The sequence below is a fragment of the Strix uralensis genome, chromosome 2, assembly GCF_047716275.1.
Source record: "Strix uralensis isolate ZFMK-TIS-50842 chromosome 2, bStrUra1, whole genome shotgun sequence".
NCBI classification, from domain to species: Eukaryota; Metazoa; Chordata; class Aves; order Strigiformes; family Strigidae; genus Strix; species Strix uralensis.
Window position 1 is genome coordinate 131,064,101 of NC_133973.1, and position 19,502 is coordinate 131,083,602.

Here is a 19,502-nt window from a genome sequence, read left to right on the forward strand (position 1 = left end):
GATAAAGCAGGAGATTGGATAGGAACATTTAGCATTTTTACTTCTTGGGCTTCACTAAGATCCAGACCAGACTGCTACTGAACAACATGATTGCCATCTGTTGTAACATTTGCTAACTAAATAGGTATCCTCAGCACAGTTGAGTATACCACCTGATGTGCACGTTACAAAACACTCCCTTCTATTTCTATGGAGCAGTCTGAATAAAGAGGATTATGGATATTTAGCTTTTCCCTCAACTTCTCCAGTCCACAATAGCAACACTATGCAAAAGTGCAGAAAAATTTAAATTTCTAGCATTTACTGGGAAAATATGCCTTTGCCAGCCCTCGGTTGGCCTTAGGTACCCCTAGGATTATTGGCAGGAGATCAAGATGGGTATAGTTCAGTTGCTGAAGCTCTTATGAAAAATTAAACTGCCATCCAGTCGTTAGATGGTTCAGATGGTCCCTGTTGGTAGGTGAACCCAACGTGGGCAGTTTTTATTGAACAACTAAATGAAGAAAGGGAGTTACAGCAATGAACTGTTTAGACTAACAGGCACCAGTGGCATAGTGAGCTGCAATTGAAATGTTAAGACTGCTGTGAATGAAAGGGAATGGGAATGCCTGGGTATGGGTACCAGGAGGACTGGTAGGAGGGGTATAAGAATGGCATGTATTGATAGCACCTAGATTCATCAATAGGTCATCAATTCTCAACATAACTATGCGTAACTTATCAGGACAGCCAACACCCAAACTAAAACAAAGACTCAAGCCATTAAGAGATGATGGCAGGAGATAAAGACTAGATTGGAGCCTAGGACACTCAGATAAGGAGACAAAAGAGAAGTGAGTAAATCCTAAAGACATGTATAGGTAGGACAGATGGGAGAGACAGAAGATGCTAATTGCTGTTGTCTCCTTTAAGTGTACAAAAAGCACATCAGCAAGGAAGCTGCCAACGTAAGAAGGCGGCATATGTATATGAAAAGGACTCCACAGCCACCCACCCTTGTACTTGGTCATTTCAGGTAGTCCTGGTGATGCAGCTTGATGCATGTCTTTCTACCTGAATGCTGACCATGAGCCTAGATGATTTTGAGTGTGTGGATATGACAGCCTGATTGAAATCAGTTTGGTTTAAAACAAAATCATCTTCTCTTCCTATGAGATCCTTCACTGAGCTTTATTATATTGTTTCAACAAGGCCTTGGTCCTCAGTGAAAAAATAGCAGATAACATACATAAATAATAGGCAGACTGAGAATAAAGCAAAGTGGAACAATAATTTAAGAATTGGATATATACAGAAAATAGGTAAATTTTTGTAAGTAGAGAAGTCATTTTTACATTCCAAGTAAATATTTTATTCAAATATGATACATATTTGCCTCAGGTTTTTCACTAAGTTTGTACAAGATGGTCTGCTTGATCCAATTTTTCAGTGGATGGAGGACTCCAGTCTACAAATCTAATCATATTTCAAAATATATTTGCATATACTTATTATTGTAAATGTCGTAAGAGCTACAGTTCCGTCTGATCACCTGGACAATGACTAATTGGAATCAGCACAACGGTACATCAGCTACATTGTTATTTTTGCTGCAAAAATACTTTAGCAGAGTTATATTATTTGTAATATTTCATGAGCGTAGCATACTTAAGTAGCAATAAACATGTCATTTTTGTAGCCTTCCAAGCTGTTTCATAAACTTTAATGGCGCACTTTGGACAATCTATGAAAAAACCACAATCATCTGACAAACTGGTATCTCCTACAAAATGAGTTGCAGAAGTCACTTACAGTGAGTAATATCTGGTGGGCCATATGGATCGGTCATGTAAATGGTGGTGGGCTTTCCAACTTTCAGATACACTACATCCGATGTGTTCTTCAGTATCGCTACTGCCTCTTCATGGGTAACTTCTTCTAAACTGTAATTATTTACCTTAAAGGAGAAATCAGACAGGTGAGTCAGAATGCAGAAATAGACACAAAAAATGACACAGCCTTGCAGTTATCACAATGTTGGGAAAATGCTGTAGTCAAAGAGCACTGAAGATTACAGAAGCGGTATTGCAGCAAGGTAGAAAATACAGTTTTCTTAGCACATGTATATTCAAAGACTGACATAGCAGTATTGATAATATCACAAAATCATAATGCGTTGAAGTGGCACTTGGTCTTGTGAGTGAAAAGCCCTTTGTGATATTCTGCTACCAATATCATTGTTAACATAAAACAATATTTAACAATATTTTAATAACACCACGTCATTTACAGAAACTGATTGAGTTATCTGACCTATCAAGATGAACTGCCCAAATTCACCTCTCAGCATGCATGGCTGGAACCTCAGAAATACTTAACATCCCAAATATTTCCATCCCTGCTATGACATTGACCACTGAAATAATAATAAGAGGTACAAAGTGGAATAGAGGATAAGGGGCTGCCTATGAGGTGCAGGAAATGAAAAAGGGCAGTTCTGGATGGGGGGAAAGGGATTTTCAGTGTGAAAGTTTGTCAGTTTTCTGGAAGCACAGAAAAGAGACATTGAAAAAGTAAGAGAATGTAGTACTAGTTCTGTGCTTTATCAGAAAAGAAAAATACTTAACAAGAGCAAGGATAAGAGTACAGGACTACAGATTAAACAGGGAAGGAAACAGTGGTAAGAAACCTTGTCTGTTTATGCTTTACTCCCAGAGAAGAAAATCAAAAGATAAGTGTCAGAAGTGGTTTATTGTAGACGTGTATAAAATTTATTCACATATAAATCCACTATATCCACAGAACGTCAACAACAGGTTGTCCTCCTATAAACAGAATAGTGAATGGTCCCTGCCTCAAAAAACATATCCTGAGCAGAGAAATTACAGGATAGAGGAGAAGAGTAAAGAAGGGTGGAGATACAGGTTTCAGACATGGTGTGAGTTAACAGAAACCATAGAATCATAGAATATCTTGAGTCGGAAGGGACCCATAAGGATCATCGAGTCCAACTCCCAGCTCCTCACAGGACTACCTAAAACTAAACCATATGAATAAGAGCATTGTCCAGACGCTCCTTGAACTCTGACAGGCTTGGTGCCGTGACCACTTCCCTGGGGAGCCTGTTCCAGTGACCTACATTCACGGTGAATGTTGTATATGAAACACTTCATTGTGATTTAAAGTGCCATCCTCCAAGTTCTAGTTACTACAAGGATTCATTGTAAAGATTATGCAAGATGGAAAAAAAAGTAGCTCCTCAACTATAGTATAACATAGTACAGCTGTAAATCACAGAAAAAAATACATACTTTCTAGGGAATTTAGTATCAGTAAATTATCAGAGACTGGGCTGTGACAATAAACTACTGCCAAAGGGTTTGGTAACTAGAAAGAAATCCAGCTATTATAAATCACTGGGGGACACTTCATACCCAGATGTTTTCATCAACACCAAGACAGAATGATTGCTATTGGACAGTATTGCTAAATGTAAGGATTCTCTTTAAACTTTGCTCCTTGTATAATTCTCAGACTTGGTTTTAAGGTTAATTGAAAGAGGCAATGACATGCATGTTATGACAATTTGACATGAAGAGAAATGATACAACCTAACACTCAGAAGAGAGTTGCTGACACTCTGTGCTGTATTTTGACAGGTCTTCTATTTAAATAAAATGTGATATCAATCTTCTATAAATTCCTCTGTTTTTCCTTGTTATAAACAGCAGCCACATACATATGCACTTTTAATAAACAAATGTCTTTTAAATTACTAGGCTGATAGCAAGAAGAAGTGACTGAAATTAAGTCTTTCCTGTTTATGTATTTCAAAACTGCCAAATACTGAAAATTCACACCTTTGGAAATATGAACGCACAGTTATCCTTTACCTTTTCTCCTTCCCACGCTGTCTGTACATTGTATCCATCTTGTTGTCTTTCATCCTAACTGCAAGCTTTTTGAAGTAAAGAAAGTCTCACATAATAACCTCCCACTATAGCGCTGCTGTCAATAAATGTTCTTAATCAAAAAAAGACACAAAAGGAAATATCATAGCACTGTCTGGACTTTGACTTTTGGTCTTTTTAGGAGTGTATAAAAACAATTAAGACACAAAATTGACTTGGTGCAATTTTTTTCCATTTTTTTTTTCCTGGTAATCTAGCTGACAAAAATCATGGTTAGGACTGTTGCATATCCATCACAACACACTTGGATGTCACAGTTGTGCAGCTGGAGGATAAACAGTCATTTTAGAAACAGAAAATATAGTATGATATATATAAAACTTCTATTTGCTATGACAGGTCCTACTTCTTATTTCCCTGACAATAACTTTACAGGACAGGTATTTTACCAATGATATGTACAAGTACAAATCTTGAAGTTAAGAATTAAAGACGAAGTGATTCTAAACTACGAATTAATGTCTGAGTAGTTATGCATTTTGTTTATACACTTTAAGATCACAGAGATCGTTGCAAAGTTTATGCACAATGATTATTTTTTTGTCTCATTTCTAGTATATATAAGCCTAAGTGTGCAGAATATTGCGGAAAACTGAAATATGTAGAGCTGGAACTTGGTAGAACTTGAAAGAAGGTAACACGAGTGGAATCAAGATACAAAGGAGAACTTCAGAGAAAAGATGCTGGAAGAAAATTTGAGGAAAAGAAAGGACCCTTCAAAGTAAACAGAGTTCTGCTATAAAAAGTATTCCAGCAACATATACCAAAATTACTATTCAAACTCATCCCAAATATATAGCAAATTCGAGGTTTCTCATCTCTAGAGAGAACACTTCTAGAAAGGAAGTTTGCTACTAAATTAATTTTGTCCTGGACTGCTCACTTCTCAGTAAACAAAGAAATAAAGACAGACTCAATGTACACCAAGAGCAACTAACTAACTAACTAACTAACTAACCACATTGATTCATTCATTAAGACAAAGATTCTCAGCAGTGCCATAAGGCCTCTTTCAAATGGAAGCTCTTTGAGGAGGAGGTAAACCCACTTTCCTTAGTCATTGCCAACATCAATTTAGGATTACAGTATGCAAAATATACTACGCATTTCCCAGTTTCCTTCAGAAGGCAGTCCTTGCTTTGGAGCTACAATTCCTGTTAATACTAATATGGGCATGTATCAATATATTTTCTACATTTTGATCATAAAACAATGATTACAAATGAAGAAGTCTGTATGTATTCTGATATACAACAATGAAAACCTGAATACACTCAAAAATTATATTGTTCAGCTCCCTAGATATTATTGTAAGATGACTGTAGTATGTAATTTTTTTCATAAGGAAATCTCTGGATATCATTTTTCAAAACATCATGCCAGAGACGGTGATTATTAGGAAATATGATGTTGTAGTTGTGTTTTATGGTAAGATTTACAGAGAGAGGACAATCTCTCAGACTCTCCAAGACAGACTATTTCTTGAGCTTTTTCTTGTTTCCATAAAAGATACCTATTTTAACAGAATTTCAAGTACTAAATCTGGCTCTTTCAGTGGTTGTGGCACAGTCAATGCATCATACCAAAGCTTCACTTCCTGCTGACATGATGACCTTAGTGGAGCATATAGTTTGAAAAAAAAAGAGTTTAGTTAGAGGTAAAGAAAATAAAGAGTGGGAGATGTGCACAAAATAAGAAATCAAAGTGTATATGGGATACGACCCTATGAGATGCTGAAACTTTCATGCAGAAGGACTGACCTCAGAGCTGAGTGGGTAGAACAGTTACTGCATGCCAACTTGCTGGCTCTAAGAAGCCAAGTAGCAACAAATTAAGGGGGGGAAAAAACCCTAAGGCAAATGCTAAAAAAAATTTATCTGACTGGTTGGTCTAGTTACAGGAGTCGGATGCTTGAGCCACAAAATGCTGTGACAGGAGACAAAGGAGAGGAGTCAGAAGTAAAACAGGAATGGAGCAAGTGGGGCTTTTCTAATGAGAAAGTTCCATACACAGAAAATTCAGAAATGCAAACAGCACCTGAAGTAAAAAAGAAATTAGGAAAGCTGTCTCTTTAAATAGAAAGTATGTGATACAAAGACATACTGGTATTACAGGAAAAGAATAAGAGGAAGAAATAATATAGCAATAGAGAAGGAAATTAAAGATACAAGTGCAATCAAAGAAGCTATTTGAGTGATGGGCAAAATCAGTAAGAAATGTTTCCAAAGAGATATAAAAAGACTGGGGTGTTTTTTTTTTTTTTCCTAAATAGCATAATCAAGGCAATGAAGTGTAAACCTAAGCAAGAATTATCTTATTTGTAAGTTTTCCTAGATTCATATTGGAAAACAAAGGCACTGAGAAGTAGCTAGAGTGAAAAGCTTAGAATCCCCAAAATGACTGTACAAGTATTCTAAAGAATAACTTCATTCACAACAGCATAAACTGTTAACAGAACAAAAGCTCTGGAGGAATAAGTCTGTTTTATTTGATTTTCTTTTTTTAAAGGGAATTCATTCCTCTCCTCTATTGATTTAGGGTAAGAGAGATTTGATTCATGGAGTGAATGAGACAAAGAGGTGATCTTTACCTTACCAGTGGTAATGTTTGCATTTGTGTAATATTCTACTTTTCATTCAGAAAGTGGATTTTCTGGACTGAATCCTGTGTGAACATTTGCCAGTAAACACCTGTGATGTGTCAGCTGTAAATCTAGAACACTGATAGCCTTTTTAAAAACTCACCATGATTTAAAAGGCTGCAGATAATGAAAGGTTTTTCAGTGCTGAAGACCAATCATTTGTCTTAAGAATGCAAATCTGTTTTAATTAGTTAACTACTTATTAATTAAGTACTTATAATCCCATGGGCTCCTGAGTTAGTTGTACAAGTGCTGGACTCTGAATAGAAAGAAACCAGCTATCTTCAGATGACAGTCTGTTAATCCCTCTGAAATTAGCTTCCTTAGATTATTGATAGTTATGGGCTAAGTGTCCTAAACCAGATCTGCTCTTTGCAGAGAAATGCAAGAGTTTGTGCTTCGCAAATATGAGACCAAGCAGTGGGCTTCAGGCTTCAAACAGCGTAGTGCACACACAGTGCAAATGATACTGTACTATACTGGACCATCATTTTTCAATCCCAGTTTACATTGATTTTGGTAAATAAAAATATGTTTTCAAGGCTAATGAAGTGGCATGAGGATGAAGGAACAACCAGATAAGAGTATCATTAGAAGGAATAAATTGGGAAGCTTATTGCTAGGGTACAGTCCAAAGACAGATCATAGTAAAGCTATGTCTGAATGTTAGATAAAGCATTGCAAGGCCAGAGCCAATGGCAGTGTAAATCTGGCTCAGAGCCCAGCACTGCATCAAAAGGGATGCAGCCACCAAACTCAGGTTGGTTCAGTACTATTTCATTTTCCACCTCAGAATGTAATTTTTCTAGCATATTTCCTTTGTGCTAGTCAGCTAGTACAACCCACAGATCAGGTACTATCTGTTCACACTGTTTTCTTCCTTTAAATCTAACTGGGTGATGCCTGTACTCCATCAACTGGCATCACAGTGTAACTCTGGATCTGTGGGTGCACCTACCTGAGCAAAGTATGTGTGCACTACGAGTGACCCACAGCAACAGAGGGTCTGGATGATATGACATCCATGCTATACATCTTTTAAGGGGGTTAGTTTGCATTCCATCGAGTCTGCTGACTAAAATGCCTGTTCGCAGCTGCAATGCAATGCTAATTAGGAATGCTCCTGGATCACATTTTCTGTTGCAGTTTCATTTAAAAAAATCCTATTTATTTTCTAAAAGACCATCCCACAAGACAGCCAAAATCACTTTGGAAGAGCGCTTCTGATCAGAACCCAATGCTAATCTAGATGCATTTTATATGACAGGTTCTGATTACTTTACCACAAGCATGGTCCTGCATCCACATACAATCTGAAAGAAACAGATACTATTACTAGGCAGTCCTGTAAGGAACATACCAACAATTGTGCAATCACAACTCCATTGCAGCCCAACACCAATTGTTTGGTGTTTTCACAGGGCTGCAATGGGGTTGTGCTTTTTTCAGCACAGAATTGGGTAGAAAGGAAGCCTAAAATTCTGAAAAGGAAAGTGACTCCTGTTTCCTCCTTCTGTTTTCAGCAAGAAAACAGAATCATTAAATCTCTTGGTATGTGAGCAACATCACTTTTCCTATAAGCATAAATAATCCCACAAAAGTCTGATCTCTCTGACTACATGGGCCCAGAAGCAACAGGATATGGCCCAAAGATACAAGGGTACTTTGGCATAGAAGACAAAGTTTTGAAAAGCTAATACTTATAAGAGATAAATATTAGCTTAAATTATCTTTCAACGCCTAATGTTTTTAGAGTTTTTCCCAAATAATACCTTCCTTCTAGCTACTAGTGTTGTTTTGTACTAGTAAAACCACACAGTTTTACATTGATTTCTCATTTATCCATTCTGTAGATAAACTCCTCCAAACTGAGATGATGGTATCAGATAAAAGAAAGTAATTATTATCTGAGAGGTAATAACTTAAACCATTCTTCAGCTCTTCCTGATCATAGAATGAGGTTACAAGGGACCTCAAGGATCTTCTGGTCCAACCGTTCTGGCAAAGGCACTGTCTAGACAAGGTGACCCGGCACCCTGTCCAGCTGAATCTTAAAAGTGTCCCATGTTGAGGAATCCACCACTTCCCTGGGGAGATTATTCCAGTGGCTGATTGCCCTCACTGTGAAAAATTTTCCTCTTTGCCCAATCGGAATCTCCCTACTAGTAACCTGTACCCATTACCCCTTGTCTTTTCCCTGTGACTCCTTGTGGAAAGGGAGTCTCCATCTTCTTTGTAGCCACCCATCAAATACTGGAACATGGTGATAAGGTCTCCCCTGACCCTTCTCAAGGCTGAACAAACTCAATTCTCTCAGCCTTTCCTCACATGACAGGCTTCCCATCATCTTTGTGTACCTCCTCTGGACCCTCTCCAGCCTGTTCACAGCTTTTTTTGTATAGCTGGGACCAAAACTGAGCATGGTATTCCAGGTGTGGCCTGACAGTGCTGAGCAGAGTGGGATAATGAATTCCTTATCTCTGCTGTTATGCCCTTGTTGATGGAACCCAGCACCCCATTGGCTTTCTTTGCCTCTGCAGCACACCGGTCACTCATACTGAGCCCCAGGTCCCTTTCCACAGAGTGGTTCTCCAGCCAGGTAGATTCCAGTCTGTGCAGCACTCCTGGATTATGTTTTCCCAGGTGCAAGACTGCAGTTGTTAGCCACTCTTCCAGCCTATGAAGGTCTTCCTGCAGGGTGGCTCTCCCTTCCAAAGTGTCCACTTGCCCACTCAGTTTGGTATTGTTAGTAAACTTAACCAGGGTACACTTGATCCCTTCATCCAGATCACTTATGAAGATATTAAACATTGTTGGGCTCAGTATTGATCCCTGGGGGACCCCACTTGTGTCAGGTTGCCAGTTTGAAAAGGTCAAATTGTCAGCCAGTTCCCCACCCACCACACAGACAACTTGTCTAGACTGTAACGTCACCATTAACAATGACCTGGAAGAGGTGAGGAGTGTAACTTCACCACATTTACAGATGACACTTCACTGTGAGGACCAACCCATATACTTGAGGGCAGGGCTGCCATCCTGGATAGGCTGGAGAAAGGGGCTGAAAAGAACTTTATGATGTTCAACAGGGAGAAACAGTAAGTCCTGGCCCTGGTACAGGCTAATCCCCTTCAATAGCACAGGCTGGGCACTGACAGCCTGGCAGCAGCTCTATGGAAAAGTGCTTGGGTCTCCCAGTGGACAGCTAGCTGGGCATGAGCCAGTTGTGTGTCCTGGCAGCAAAGAGGTCAACAGCATCCTGGGCTGTATGAGCAGGAGCAGAGCCAGGAGATCCAGGGAAGGATTATTCCCCAATAACTGCCACTCATTAGACTGGAGCTAGATACTGTGTTCAGCATAGGAAATGTAACAAAATGGGGCAAGTTGAGGGGAGTTCTACCAAGATGGCTGGGGTTGGAGCACTGGCCTGGTGAGGAGAAACTGGGGGAGCTGGGCTTTTTCAGCCTGAAGAAGGGGTGTCTCTGGGGACAACTAACAGCAGACTTCCAGTGCTTACAGCATGGTCATTAAGACAGAGCTAAGCTTTACAGAGTGGTATGTGGTAACAGGGTAAGAGCCAGCAGGCATATGTTGAAACAAGAGAGGGTCAAACAGGTTATATGGAAAAGTATTTTCTTCCTGAGGACAGTCGAGCAGTAGAATGGGTTTCCCAGAGAGTCTGTGCAAGTTCCAACCCTAGAGATTTTCAAGATTTAATTGGATAAATTCCCCAGCAACCTGATCTGGCCCTACAGTTGACCCTGAATTATCATGTTAGCCTATGATGCTCTGTATGTGATTTCCCTTTGCTCCCTTCCAGAACAAAGAGAAGCAACCTAGCTGAGACACCCAATGTAGTCGTAGTCTCACCACAGGCATTACAACCAGCAGCAGCAGACATTACCGTAGACATTACCACCAGAATACAGTAAGTATTTTTCTCCTATCTGTAAGTGTTCAGAGCAGAGCTCTGGTCTGGTCCTTTCACATATACCTAGAAAAACCACTGAGCTCAGTTTTCAGCTTAAGCACTCTTATGCTTCCTCCAGTAATTTTTCTAATGGGCACCTCAGGATTATCATACAATGGAACATTTTCCTGTGCAACTGCTCAGGATAATAAGCCTTAAGTGCAGGCTCAGCACCACAGAAACATAACTGCATCACATGCCCTTGTATAGATTTAACATCACAATGCTCATTATTTACATAATACATCTTCTGAATGCTTAATACACTATTAGCAATCTGCATTTAATAACAGTAGGGTGATCAAGCTGCAAAATGCTCAGATAGCACCTAATTGTTTTACATTTCAATATTAGTTTTGATTTTGCAGCATCTCTTTTATTACATCTTAAATTTTAATGCATTTGATTTGCATGTTCTTTGGGATCTGAAAGCATTTCACACAAACTTATAAGAACACAGATACAAAAATGAAACAAGCCCCCCAGCAGCTGCTGAGAATTCTGAAGGATGACAAATTTTAGTAAATTTTATAGAGAAATGATGGAAAAAACAAAGAACAAGAAAGGATGCACTACTGAGAAGAAAAAAAAAAAAGGAAGTGTTCAAGTATATAATCAATAAGGAATCAGTGATGCGGAAGTAGGACCATCCAGATGACAAGGGTAATATTGTGTTGATACACTGCCAAAAGAAAGTAATTAATTCTTTCACTCACTTTTCACAAAGGAACATGAAGTTAATTCCATGAACTGACAGACACTTCACAAAGTAGAAGAGAAAAAACATGGAAGGTACACAGATCGTAAAGAAATCATTGCCTTGTTGGAGAGAACCAGAAAACATGGCTGTAATCTGCACAGATCTTACGAATAGATTTTGATTTTGTAAATCTATCTCCAAAAACTTAATGGTTAAGGTATACAAAGAGTAGAATGACTAGGATTTTCTTATGCAACCGTGTAAAGATTGGTCTGAAAGTACATAAGTAGTGGAGAGCAATATTGTGATTGATTTGGTTTTTTGCTCATTTCACATGCAGTGATAAAAGGAGATGACAGTAAGTAAAGAACTGGTCCAGACTGAAAGGAAAGCAGTGTAAAGATATCAAACACACTGAGAATGACCTCTGCTTATTTTCAGAAGTCAGATGCAGGAGTATAAACTTGTCACAATGAAGAAACATCTATATCTGACTTCAGTGAGTCACAGGTTCAAGACTGAGAAGAGATGCTTAACAGACAAATCCTATAAAAATCTGGAAAGAATGCATTTATACATAGTGGTACATAAAAGAATTATTCTTCTATTCAAATTCATCCTGATTAAATTACACTGGAGATGGCGAATGTGGGGTTTTTGCATGTGGGTTTTTTAATATATTATTTATTATCTCAAATGAGTTGGATGAAATTAAGAGTAAGGTAACAAAAATATACAGATAACAAAATCTGCAAGGAATTCTCATCATGAAAAAAACAACAGCTGAACACAAGCAGATTTGCTACAAGGTGCAACATAACAAAACAAGGTGCAAATTTGGCAAATCTAGATATATATTCTATAGAAATGAGCCAAAACTTTATCATACAACAGTGACTTGAATGTTATTGTGCTGAGAACCTGCAAAGAAGAAATGCCAAAGAAACTGTAAGTTTTGTAGTTTCATTTCTTTGATTTTGATAACATCATTTGATCCTTAAGCTGTTTTATCTATGCACATGGGTTAATTAAAAAAGTCAACCAGCAACCAAGTGCCTTTCCAGTTTTGTTTAATACCCAGTATAAAATGAATGGTGATCTTCACATGTGACTGGAACACAGTGTCCCTAGCCAAATAAAGAAAATATCAATTAGGCACAGTTTTGCAGACAGCAAAAAAGGTCACGGAATTTTTTTACTACTTTGATATCACATCACAAACAGTGTACTGCTGTACATTTTTTTCATGGCACTGATTCAAAAAATATTTCTCTACCTGCTGAAATCTATGCAAACGCATTGACATGACTACAACTTGACATAGATTAACTTTTGTTGATTCACCAGGGTCAGGATTTCCCCCTCAACAAAGAATTAAACAAACTGTGAGTGGGAAAGAATAATCTAAAAGGAGCAATGTACTAGCACTGCAAATATCAGGAAGAATTTCCTGAAGTGAGATTCATCAGAAGAATAAGTAAACTTCCTCAAGGAAAAAGATGGAAAACGTTTGTTTTTTTTTAACATCTATATAGAACATACACATAAAGCATTCCTACATGTCCTGAAATGTGGGCAACAGTCCACTGACAGTGGCTACACCTGAGAGTTCAGTGGCATATTTTCACCTTTCAATTTTCTTAAAATGATCAGTAGAATCAGTACTGCCATAATGAACAGTTTGTCTAAAACCTTTTAAAGTCTCCTGGTGCATTTTGACTTGTTGCTGATGTGCATAATATGTTTACTCTCTTCTCAGTAAAACGTTTGTCAAAGCAATAGAGCCCACTGCCTTCTCTTCATAAAATGTTGGTTTTCCAGAGTAATGCTTTTTTAACTGCAGCCTCAGAAATATATATAAAGACTGGGAAAAAATGAAGATGACAGAAATATAACTCATAATTATTATAGAAGTTGTAATGGTTACCTCCAGTAACATGTATGGTGAATGAAAGTCCTTATATGAAATAATTTTCAGCCAAGTAACATGCGATTTAAATTTCTCATACTTACCATAAGAAGTCTATCTCCAACCTGCAACCTCCCATCTTTTTGCGCAGCTCCTCCATCAATAATCTTGGTGACATAAATGCTGTTGTCCCCAGGGATGTGTTGGTTTCCAACCCCTCCTGCAATACTGAATCCCAGACCTGAAGGAGATAAGGAAAACAAAACATCAGCAATACAATATATAACGTTAAAGAGCAGTGCAAGAGTTGCATGTATTTAATCTACTGTCCAATTACAGTATTTTTCACAGAAATACAAATAACATAAGAGATATTTGTGGGATGGAAGGTCAGGGACTGAAATAAATTAAGGAAATTCTTTGTCAGGTACAATTGTAGGAAGGTAGAGACAAAAATAATCAAACCAGTGATGATTCTATACCCATAGCTTGTCCTCGCCAGGGGCCACAGTGCAGCCTACATCAAGAATTTATGGCACAACTTGACATGACTAATAATAAAACTCTGAAGCTTGGAGTTTATTTTTTTAAAATATTGGTATAAAATACATCACCATCTATCAGAACAAAATTAAAGGTATTCTGATTGTCCACACAATTTGAAAAATACTTGGGAGAGGTGTGATGCAGATTTTGCAAATTTCTGTAGTACCACAGTGAAGGGTCTGTGAAAGTGAAAGATAAATGGTGTGGATATTTGCATTTCACATATTTTTCTAGGACACAAATATCTTTGGCTATGGATACATAAAATAAGAAAGCAATAGTCCTTTGTACAAATGTAACTTCTGTTCACTGATCAGTGAAATTCCTAGATAAACACCCAAAGAGCCAAACTTTGGAACAATGTCAATAATACCAGCCAATATGATTCAGCAAAAGGAAGGCAAAATAAATAGATGTTGGGGGAAGAAAAAAAAAAGACAGTTTTACACTTTTCCTACTTTTCCGATCTTCTGACACATTGCATAAACAGGAAAATCATTGCTTTCATTTATAATTAACATTTTTATCTCTCAGTCAGAGAAAAGACAGAAACTACTGTTCTTTATTTCCTTAAAAATCTACTTCGTACAGTTAATTTTTCATAGATCATATAGCTAATGGGAACTTCCAGCTGAACAAATAAGCTGTTACTGACAATAACCTGCTTAGATTATTGCTTCAACCAGCCATTTCTCTTTTACCTGTACAGAAAAAATAGTTGTATCTATTTAGAGAATAATCACTAGTTTTATCTACGAAATCCATGCTGTTCAGTCATTCTTAAAACAAACATGCTAGTAATAGCTGCAGCCTGAGCAGTAAAATGCAGGAGTAAAAAATGAGTTGCCTGAAAGTTGGCATTTTATCGCAAATTCACCAGCCTGACTGCTTGAGCAATAAAACTTAAGGGAGGGTATATTTAATACACACAGGCTTTTTAGCAGTTGTATGAGTACAAAGATAACCTCTTCTGAGTTAATTAGATCTTTTTGATTTTTTTTCCTCACGTTATTTTCATTTGACCATTATTTTACCTTAAAAAATATGTGAGGTCAGATAACATAATGGACTACTTATTGAATAGTGCCAAAACAGTAAATTACAAAAAGAAACCTCCAAATTTATATCTCAAATTGAAACACTACTTAATTAATTAAGATGACTATTAACAATACACATGAAGCTAATTCAGAAATATGGGGTAATTAAAATAAAGCTTTATTGAATTTCCAGCTAAAGCTAGTGATCACTGTTACTATTTATGTGCTACAGCCAGGACAACTACAAGAATAAAAAGATCATGATCTCTCCAGCATGGAAGAATTTGTTCATCACCCTGGGACTACTAACAAAGAAGCAAAAAGATATTCCAAGGAAACATCAAGAATGGAAATTTTCTTTAAAACATTGTTTGTGGACAAGGAATAATGATTGAATAATCCTTGGTGACATAACTATAATCCTTTTGACACCAAAAAACATCTGCATATGCTTCTACCAGTAAAGTGAAGATCTGAGAGTATTCCAGAATGATGATGAGAGTGGGTAGGAGAGACAACTGAGGAAGAGACAGATTTTCTCTGTGTTTCTTATTGATAATGATTTAGTTTCATTGCCTAATCACACTTGCCTTCTTTAAAAGATTTCTTTTTGAGAAGAATGGGGAATGGAACAATGGCCCACTTAATTTTACTTAAATGACTTTTGCTAATTGCTAGGGCACTAGGAAAGTATACTACGATAAAACTTTTGGGTAGGATTCACATGGCCAAATGACATCAGACAACTATGCTAATCATTTATGCTACCTTTATAATCAATGAAAATTCATTAAGGGCTTTTAAAGCATGATTCATCTCATCTCAAAGAGACATCTGAAAGAGATGAGATGAATCACACTCTTGGTTTCTGAAAGGCTGGGGGCTGGATGTGGGAAGAGGTGTGTGGGTAGATCAGTGCTATAAAAGTTCACAACCTGAGTTAGAGTCTCATTTCCATTAAGCCTGAAGGTTTCTGTTTTGTTTTAAGACCTCAGAAAGGTTTGTGCATCCTTGGTGTGGATCCCTCTTGTCACTAGCTACATCAGGTTAGTCTCATATCAGATTCTTATCCTATTTTAAACACAGAGAATTATTCAAACATTTGGGAACACAAGGAGGAAGATATGTTTTCTAAACTTGATCTTTTTCATTGAACCATTGAATTAAAAAAAATTAGTATATTTAATTGCAGAACCTTTTTCTTACTGACTCCTGTGGTTAGGAGAACATTGCCATTAAAACACAGAAGATCAGGAGTCACTTTGAGGAATACTCTCCCTTTCACTTCCTATTTTGCTAATGAGCAATCTGCCTCACAGCACCACCTCAGCTTGGACAGAGCACCCAACTGCCCCACAATGGGAATCAGATGGAGGATAGATTTAGAATGGCAGTAAGGAATACATTTTTTATGATGAGGGTGGTGAGACACGGACCAGGTTTCCCAGAGAAGTTGTGGATGTCCCACCCCTGGAAGTGTTCAAGGTCAGGTTGGACGGGGCTTTGAGCAACCTGGTCTAGTGAAAGACAGGGTTGGACTAGATGATCTTTAAAGGTCCCTTCCAATCCAAACCATTCTATGGCTCTATGAAGAAAAGAAGACTAGTCCAAGAGGAAAAAGGAAAGAGAACTGGATTTGATACTGGTGTACATCCAGGTCAAACTCAGCTTCATTGAAAACCACTGAAGAGAACAGGCACATACAACATTGGGACAATGCGTAAACCAGGGAAGATTAATCAACCTCTATTTCCTTCCATTTCCACTGAATAGGTGTTTGTAAAATTCATCTGCCTTTGGGTTCTACAAATGCCGATCACTGGTCCTGTAGTTAGTAACATGTGTAATAGTGGAATAAGACAGGAAACATTACTGTTATCACAAAGAGGAAAAGGGACAGAGGAAAGAGATATTCCATCAAAACTGGGAACTGCACAAAAAGTGCTGATAATAACAATAATCAAAGATATTATTCATATGTTTTCCCTGGATTATCAGTAAACAAAACATGAAAATATTTGAAAGGGTAACGAAGCCATTAAAAAAAAAAAAAAAAGTTGCAGTCAAAAACATTTAAAAGCCTCCCAAGTCTCAGCCATAGCTATTTCAGAAAAAGGTAACCAGTGACTATTTACATCTATTCTGCAGTATTTGCTGCACTAGATACATGTTTTAAATTCATCACTGTATCCGCAAAAACATATGTTCTAACTAATTTCTGGTAAAAAGTAGGCATGGAGGCTCCCCCTATGATTAGTCCAGTATCAGGTGCCTCTGTGATAATAATCAAATCACTGTTTAAGACACAGGGGATGAATCACACTGTGGGCATATCACTTGCCAGTAACCAAAGTGGGAGCCTAAAAGATCAACTGAAGCTAGATAATGTCAGCTTTCTAACAAGAAGTGAAGTTAAATGAAACTCTCACTCACAACCCAAATGGCATGTTGCATTTTGCTACTATCCTATACAGAGAACCAAGTTTATTTTAAGCCAGCAAACAGAATGAAGATTTTAGAGGCTAAATCCAACATGAGTTTCACAGTCCTAGCTGGGAACCTCCAAATAATGGAGAAGCCAAAAAAAGTAGCATTTAAGTCATAACCTTAAAATGTAATTAAGAAGTATGTGATTTGCAGGTAGTTAACTAAAACAGCGTGCTCCAGAGACATAAAATGCATAATTCCTAATTCATGGGTTCATGGCTTTGCCACAGTATGCCTTTCTGCCAACAAAGTGTCCTGTTGAACACAGAGTATTTTGGTGAAGCCACAAAATATATAGGACTCATAACAGAAATATTAGGCTAGAAACAAATTAAGTATTAATGGAAATGTGCATGTAAGCACTAGAAGAAAGAATGAAGGTTAGAGAAATTATGTGTATTGACCATACAGAACATTCCTAGCTATAAAACTAAAAATGAGTCGTTTCTGTCAAGCCTGGACAGAATGTCTGGACGCTGTTAAGACCACAGCACAGGTGTCCTGTCAGCAGAAGACCCTGTACCATAACAGCGGGATGTTGGCAGCAAGATTACAGCATGTGACATATGCCATTCTCGTGCCTGTAAACCCAACGGGAAAGCAGAGCATAGCGATAAAGACGTGTGTTTACTAAATGAAGAAAAACAGGCAATGAGCAGCCGCCCTTGCCCAAGAGACTGAAGAAAGAAATATTCAGTGTAAAGGACCACCCCATAACAACAGTGAACTCCTAGAGGGTATAAATCATCTGTCTAAAAATTAGTCCATGCTTGCCAATCAAAAAAATGCCAAGAGACGTGGTAAGGGTTCAATGTTCCATGTGCTTTGTGTCACACACGAGTGAGTCAGACCACCCCAGCACATGCATCCTGGGGCTTGTGAGGTTGTGGGTAAAATGAAGAGTGAATGAAATATATGAGAGAATGAGCATAACTGGGTAACTTATTTGGAGATTTCATGAATAACTATAACTCTACCTTCCTGTATGATCTCTCACTGCTTTTTGCCACAATCATTCACAGCTGTGAAACAAACTGATTTGCTCCAGAACACTGCATGAACTCAGATTTTATGAAACTGTTTCAGGCAGCAAAACAAGATAATACAACCAGAAAGTACGCACGCAACAACTTGTGCCACTGAGGACCTTCCCTGGCACTGCGAGCCTGGCTGTGCTGTGGGACGTGAGACATTGCCCATGCTCCTGTGAGCACCTGGACAACGGAATGAGGAACCCAAACTGGGGTGGCTCCTGCCTTTCCACAGACCAGCCACTTCTACAACACTCAGTTTCAAAAAATACAGCTCAGTGGTTTTTTATTGTTGAAATTATTTAAGCTTACAGACCCAATATTTTTATACTCTCTTTTTTCCTCTGAAAGGCAGAACAGTATCATACTGATGAACCTACCAATGAAATTGTCAAACTTGGAGCCATGAAGTCCAATCCAGGTTTCTAATTAATCAAATTCCACGTGGAGGGAGGAAAGGAACATGGGTAATATAAAATGCTTTGACTGATATCATTTGATTGACTTATTTTGACAGGTACCACAGTTGTATCTAGTTCTATATGAATAAACAAACTGAAACAAGGTTAACTATAAACAGAGGAGCAGCACGGAATATCTCCCCCTGCCCCTCTGTTCAAGCCTCTAGATGCCAATTTTAGTTTTCCCAAAGGAGAGATATAGCACATATTTAAAAGTAACACTCCCCAATTGTGGAAGTTTAATACGCTTGTTATTGCTGTGACTTATGATTAGTGTTCATTATTGACAGCAGATTCCTTTATTATTTGGTACACACAAAAACGAAATACATTACAAAACAAAAATTAAAATATGTTTCATAAGAATTATACAATGTTACAAGGAGGGACTTATCTTCCTCTGCAGAGGTCTTTCTGTCTCTATTTTTTATCCCACAGATCAATTCCTAAAAACTATTAATCCCAAACATAGGAAATGTCACTTTTTTAATCTCATCTCCTTCATGTTGTAGGGGTAGATTCAAGTATCAATTTATTTGAGTTCTTAAAACAATTCCTATTCCTGACTCATGTGACAGCTTATACTGAAGGACTTACATGAATAAAATTTGACTACATTTTGTTCTGTGGATGAAAAAGCCAGTTTAAAGTACAGTATGATTCATAAAACTTTAAGTAATATTCACAACAGACTTAAAAGCTGCCTACTTTCATTACCATTGTTAATTTCTGGTTCAGACCCTGCTCCCAGATCACTTCAGAGGGCT

At 37.8% G+C, this 19,502-nt stretch overlaps 1 protein-coding gene across 29 annotated transcripts in view; it reads right to left on the reverse strand.

Moving 5' to 3' along the window:
• Positions 1 to 19,502, reverse strand: part of DLG2 (discs large MAGUK scaffold protein 2) — a 1,055,297-nt gene that overhangs the window by 293,208 nt on the left and 742,587 nt on the right. For all 29 annotated transcript variants that reach the window (XM_074860344.1, XM_074860343.1, XM_074860342.1 and 26 more), the window contains 2 exons: positions 13,275 to 13,411; positions 1,792 to 1,936 (listed from right to left, as the gene is read on the reverse strand). In XM_074860344.1, the coding sequence (XP_074716445.1) occupies positions 1,792 to 1,936; positions 13,275 to 13,411 (282 nt within the window). The remainder of the gene's footprint in view (positions 1 to 1,791; positions 1,937 to 13,274; positions 13,412 to 19,502) is intronic.